The 5,500-nt window shown below is 33.1% G+C and overlaps 1 protein-coding gene across 1 annotated transcript in view; it reads left to right on the plus strand.

Annotated features, from left to right (window-relative positions):
• LOC144352754 (uncharacterized) overlaps positions 1–2,701 on the plus strand; it is an 89,619-nt gene extending 86,918 nt beyond the window's left edge. The window contains exons 76-77 of the mRNA XM_085502689.1: positions 222–335; positions 765–2,701. Coding sequence (XP_085358815.1) covers positions 222–335; positions 765–928 — 278 coding nt within the window. The 3' untranslated portion in view covers positions 929–2,701. The remainder of the gene's footprint in view (positions 1–221; positions 336–764) is intronic.
• Positions 2,702–5,500: the final 2,799 nt, after the last annotated feature.

Here is a 5,500-nt window from a genome sequence, read left to right on the forward strand (position 1 = left end):
TACAAGTTGATCATAATCATAAACCCACAATCATTATGAATAGTGTGCACAGTCATACGATCTCGATTCGTTTAGATAGTTAAGCCTGTTTATTAGGTTTCAGGATGGGTGGTTATTACAGGTCTTCTAATACCAGATATAAGTAAGACCTTGCTTCAGTCAATCAGATTGCTAGATTCAGACTATATAACCATGTTATGTCATTTCATCTGTTATTTCAGATCTTAATGAATGTGACAGTACCCCATGTCAAAATGATGCCACATGTGTTAATGGGGAGAATAGGTATACCTGTGTGTGTAAGGAAGGCTATTCAGGTGTCAACTGTGAAATATGTAAGTCTATTACTGTAGAATACTTTATTTTCGCTTGGAATTTATTTTCGCTGAAGGGATGATTCCATGAAAATAAAATCCAGCGAATATACATTTTTTCCTATATTTTACATTAATCTCAACAAAAATCAGTGAAAATAAATTCCAAGCAAAACGCCCAAAATACCTTTTCAGTGAAAATTAATTCCAGCGAAAATAAAGTATTCCACAATATATCCTCTCCTGCCCTCAGTTTATAGGTACCAATTCTGTGTATATGTCAATGGTTGGATTCTAAAGACCTTAATATTTAATGTGTCCTACTACAAACCAATTTTTTTTTTTTCAATGAAAAAAAGATATTTAAGATTGAGTGAACCACAGTAACTGTGTGTTAGTTTTTGATTATGTAAATCCTTTTTAATACATTCCCTGTTTTTTTTATTTCAGTACCAGATGCTAGCATTACAAATGGAGACACTTCAACATATAGTGGTGATCTATTACTTGAACCATGGTGGATTGCTGTTATAGTTGCTCTTGTTGCTCTTATAGTAATATTCATTATTATTTTAGCTTGTGTTAGAAGATCAAAGAAGGAGACAAATTACTAATACAAAAATTGCTTCTTTTTTACCTTTTCTACAAAACAGTACCAAAATTAGGCCAAAAAAATCAACAACTTATGTTGCCCTCAAATCAAAAAATTGAAAAATTTGGTTGGTCGATCGGATTTTTTTTTTTTAACTTGTGAAAACTAAGGGTATCATAAATAGCCGAGGTATATGGGGAGAAAAAACACGACCCGATATTTCATATTTTTCGGCCGGTCGCTGAGGGCAACAAAACAAATTTTTTTGGCCTTACTGTGCCTTTTTTAAAACTAGAATCTGATATTTGAGAATGTCTTATAAAGTTTTTAAAGTACCTATGTATTTGCACATGTGTATGTTATACCATGAGTCATTGAAAATACTTATACTATGCAATGTCACATTTTTTTCCCACCTTTTAATTAAGCTTTAAGTCACTGACATGAGCAAGATGTTTGTTGTGTTTAGCTGAATTTTTTAATAGGCTATGTCTGGCATGATATGTATATAGACTCATTGGCTGTTTGACAAGTGTGTTATTTCTGACTCCTCTGTACTCAGGTTACTAACAATAATTATTTTACTTTTAAATACCTGGTTATGTAGCTGTTGCATGAAATAAAAAATCAGTTCATGTGATAATTCCATATACTTAGCTTTAGTTGGTATCATATCAGCATTCATTGAATTTCTATTGTACTTTGTATTTTACATTATTTCATTATCACATGTGAATTGCTGGGCAAACTTTACATTTGATCAATTTTCAATTGAATTGATCTTTATTTTTTAAAAGTTTTTATTCACCCACCAAACTGAAGATAAATATTTTTACTCAAGAGTATAATTGTTTTGAAATTTACTGAATCAGCATTATGTCTTATTTTAATTAACATTTCTGTAATTATTGATAAAATGAATTTTATTTGTATGTTTTAAGAATTGATTGTTCTTGAAATCATTTATCCATATCACTGCTTACTTATATGGCTTGTGCCTTCCATTTGTTTGCATGCTAACAAGCAATGGGATATTTTTTAATAATGTATACAGAGCAATTATTTTTGCTGCCTTTTAAGTTTAAATTATGCTTCAATTTTAAATTTATTTAATGTATACATGCATTTGCCACCTTCCTCCCCAGCATATTCTATTTACATAGATCCATTTTGACCAGGTGAGTCAATTAATTTTAATATTCAAAAATATATTGTAATTTAGGCTATTTGGTTTTTAGATTGGGATTTGGGACCTGTTTAAAAATAAAAATTATGCAGGATCTAAGCAAAAACTGAGAAGTCCATTTCTTGTGAAAATTGTTCCATTAGGGACCATGTGAAATTTCACTTCCATATATGTAAACAGAGTTGAACTTTGTGTTACTTTTACCTATTTATTCGGCAAAGTTTCAAATCAACAGGATTATAATGCAATTTATCATGAGGATGATCAAAAAGTTTGAATGATATCAAGTATTTTTGAAGTTTGGAGGTCAACACATTATCCAAAAATTGCAGATTTGAATTTGTATGGGGTGTGCAATTTTTACTCCCTGCCATCTTTGGATAATCATGCTTAGACGTTGACTGAAAATAAACAAAACCAAGTGACATTTCAGCAATTTCTGATTTTCTGTCTACTCCAACTTAAAGTTAGTGTTAGTGCTTGTTTTTGAATGCGCTAAATGTTTTTATTTTGAAGGATTTGATAATCACTAACAGATGTAACTTGTCTATCTGGTATCATAGTTGGTTTTATAAATTGAAATAAAAGTTTCATTTACAAGAAAATAAAGATGAATCTGTTGTTTCCTGCTGTGCTAAGCAAGAGTCGCTAATAGGCTTTGATGTATCATTACTTAACATATTAGATGTATAGTTACGCGTAAGTGATTCCATGCGTCTGGTCTACCCTCCCGGAGGGTACTGGCATTGAAGTGCTATATGTACATGTGCTGCCAAAAGGGGTATGTTCTTTTTCCCCCGTCTATCTGCAAAGGGGTATCCTTTTTTCATTATTTCTGTCTGAAAAAGGGTCCATATTTTTTGTAACTTCATTTGGATTGTGTGTGAAACTTGATGACTGCATTTTGCATTATTTCTTCAGTTTCAAGCCCACCTGCCTTTCCCTTGGTACCATTTATACTTGCTGTCTGGAAAGGGGTGTCAAATATCCACAGTTTGTCTGAAAAGTGGAAGTCAATTTTGAGTTTATATCTGTCTGATAAGGGGTAGAGGTTTCAAACAACCAGCTACACACCCCTGTCAGTATTTTTTGCTAGTACCTCCCCCGGGGGGGGGGGTCTACCCGTACACGTACTGACACTTTTCGGCGTCCGAGTTTAGTGGCTCGTTGTAACCCGCGAACCTTAAAAAAGATAGCGTATATCAGTATGTCGCTGAGGGCGCCACTACATTGTGAGTTGACGACAATCGGCGTGCACGAACCCGTAAAATATTGCATAAATGACAAATTACAATAAAACTAGTGAATTTTTTTAATATAAAACTCAACTTTTGTTTTTTTCTGCATACAAACCTTGTGTTTTATGTACTCCTGAATATTTGTCCGTCACTCTGAATTTTTATAACTTGAAAATGTTAAGAAACGCACGTTTCATAAAGCTATCTTTGCGTATTCACTTTACACGTAAATTTGAATGAAAACGCGTAACTAAACCTCTCTATTATTCATTTAAATACTCATTTCATGAAGGAAATTGGTTTGTTAACCCTCTGCTGAAGTTCCTTAACTATATGGCGACCTTGTGTTACGAAAAGCATTTAAAGTGTTTGTTTGTTTTTTTTGCCAAAATTGTATAAAGTTCACTGTGTTTAGTGTTTATGTAACAAGAGTATTCACTAGAAAGACCTCTGTTGATCTTATCGCTGCCATGAATTACTGGGAGAGGTATTGTATACATGGGGAAAATGTTTCTTATCACTGACATAGACTTTTTCTTGTGGTTACAATAAGTATTTATCTGACTGGTTTTAAAACTTGAATGTGTTAATTATTTATTTTTTATTTATTTTTTTTTTTTATTTCTTAGAAGATAACTATATAAATACATGACAGTGTACAGAAAAAGAAAAGTATACCAATGTACAGGTAAAGAAAAAAAAGAGTTCACAACTAGTGTTGTTAATTATTAAGAACTCCATTATAATACCAGAAATCATTCTCATTTTATTGTGATTTTGGTCAGACTGTGTGCTCTTCGAAATATAGATAAAAATATGGTTACTAATTAGTTAAAAGTAGAAACAAATGCATCTCCAAATAAGACCCAAATATGTTATTTATTTTATACTTCCATACTCAGTAATTCTTATTGAGAAGTGGCTAGTGACCCTGAGTAAAATTGAAGACAGAGAGACTTTCAAATTTGTATTTGTCTGTCTGATATGGTTTGCCAACAAGTTTAATTTTAAACTTATTTACCGATGGTTGAGGAGCGGCGATCACCCCCTCGAAAAAAATGTTGTGGACGTATCCCCCTAAAATCAAGCTGAAACCCTTTGTTTCAGCTAAATGTTCCCCTCAAAATGCAGGAAATAGCGTTTCAGAAGGTCTAGTTTTAAATTGTTTAAGGAGAGCATGCCCCGGACCCCCCAGGAAGGTTGCGCCTTCGGCACGAGGCCAGGATGGTGAGCAGACCTCGCCTCTCCATGCAAAATTTCATGTTGCCGCCTCTGAAGAGGCTACGCCCTTTCCATCTACCTCTAAATATAAACTAAGAGCTCAACATTGAATACAATTCTGAATCAAAACCAATGACTAGGATATCAAATCCTTCATTTTAGTAGGATGTGATGATTCATACTGTAAATAACAATGTGAATCAGTAGGTTTTGTGTAAATTGATGTAGAAATCCGATCACCATAAACCCTTGTGGAAATATCAAGAAATGTTAAGTGTTATTTCTGATATTTCATGTGTATATTGTATTATGGGGTTACAGTTGTTAACAAACTCGATGAACTGTAATAATTTATGATCTCAACTGCTTGACGTGGCACCATAGCCATCATCAAAGTACCTCACGTAAAATTCCAAAACAACTACCCACCGCAACCCCTCGTTTTTGTAAATGTTTACCATTAAAAGAAAAACAATTACCATTCAAAACTAATTCTGCTTGACATACCAGCAACATTTAAAGGGCGGTGGTCGTCGCGCAGCGCGTGTTCGAATTTCAAGTAAACAAACAATGTATTTTACACGCGTTGTGTACGTCGTATGAGTCATCGAACAGGACACCACGATAATTTCTTAGAATTTCATCGAAGTCATTGAATTTGTGAAGTTTGCAATTTTTACACATTGTCTTGATAAACTGTTTGCGTATACAATAAAATGAATTAATAGGATACAATAAAATATTAACGTAAAATTAAAAAGAGATATGGACTAAAATGTCTTGAATGCTTCTATCACAAGGCATAAGGCGTAAAAAGACTTTAATGATATAGTAATTACGTGTAACATAATTGTGTATACATTGATACAACAACTTGGCAAAAACAAAACGTGTCACTTCTTCCAGTTTGTGTCGCGCAAAGCATTGTCGGATGCATAAATATTTTGTT

Source organism: Saccoglossus kowalevskii, chromosome 8, assembly GCF_978046115.1.
Source record: "Saccoglossus kowalevskii chromosome 8, keSacKowa6.1, whole genome shotgun sequence".
Lineage (NCBI taxonomy): Eukaryota > Metazoa > Hemichordata > Enteropneusta > Harrimaniidae > Saccoglossus > Saccoglossus kowalevskii.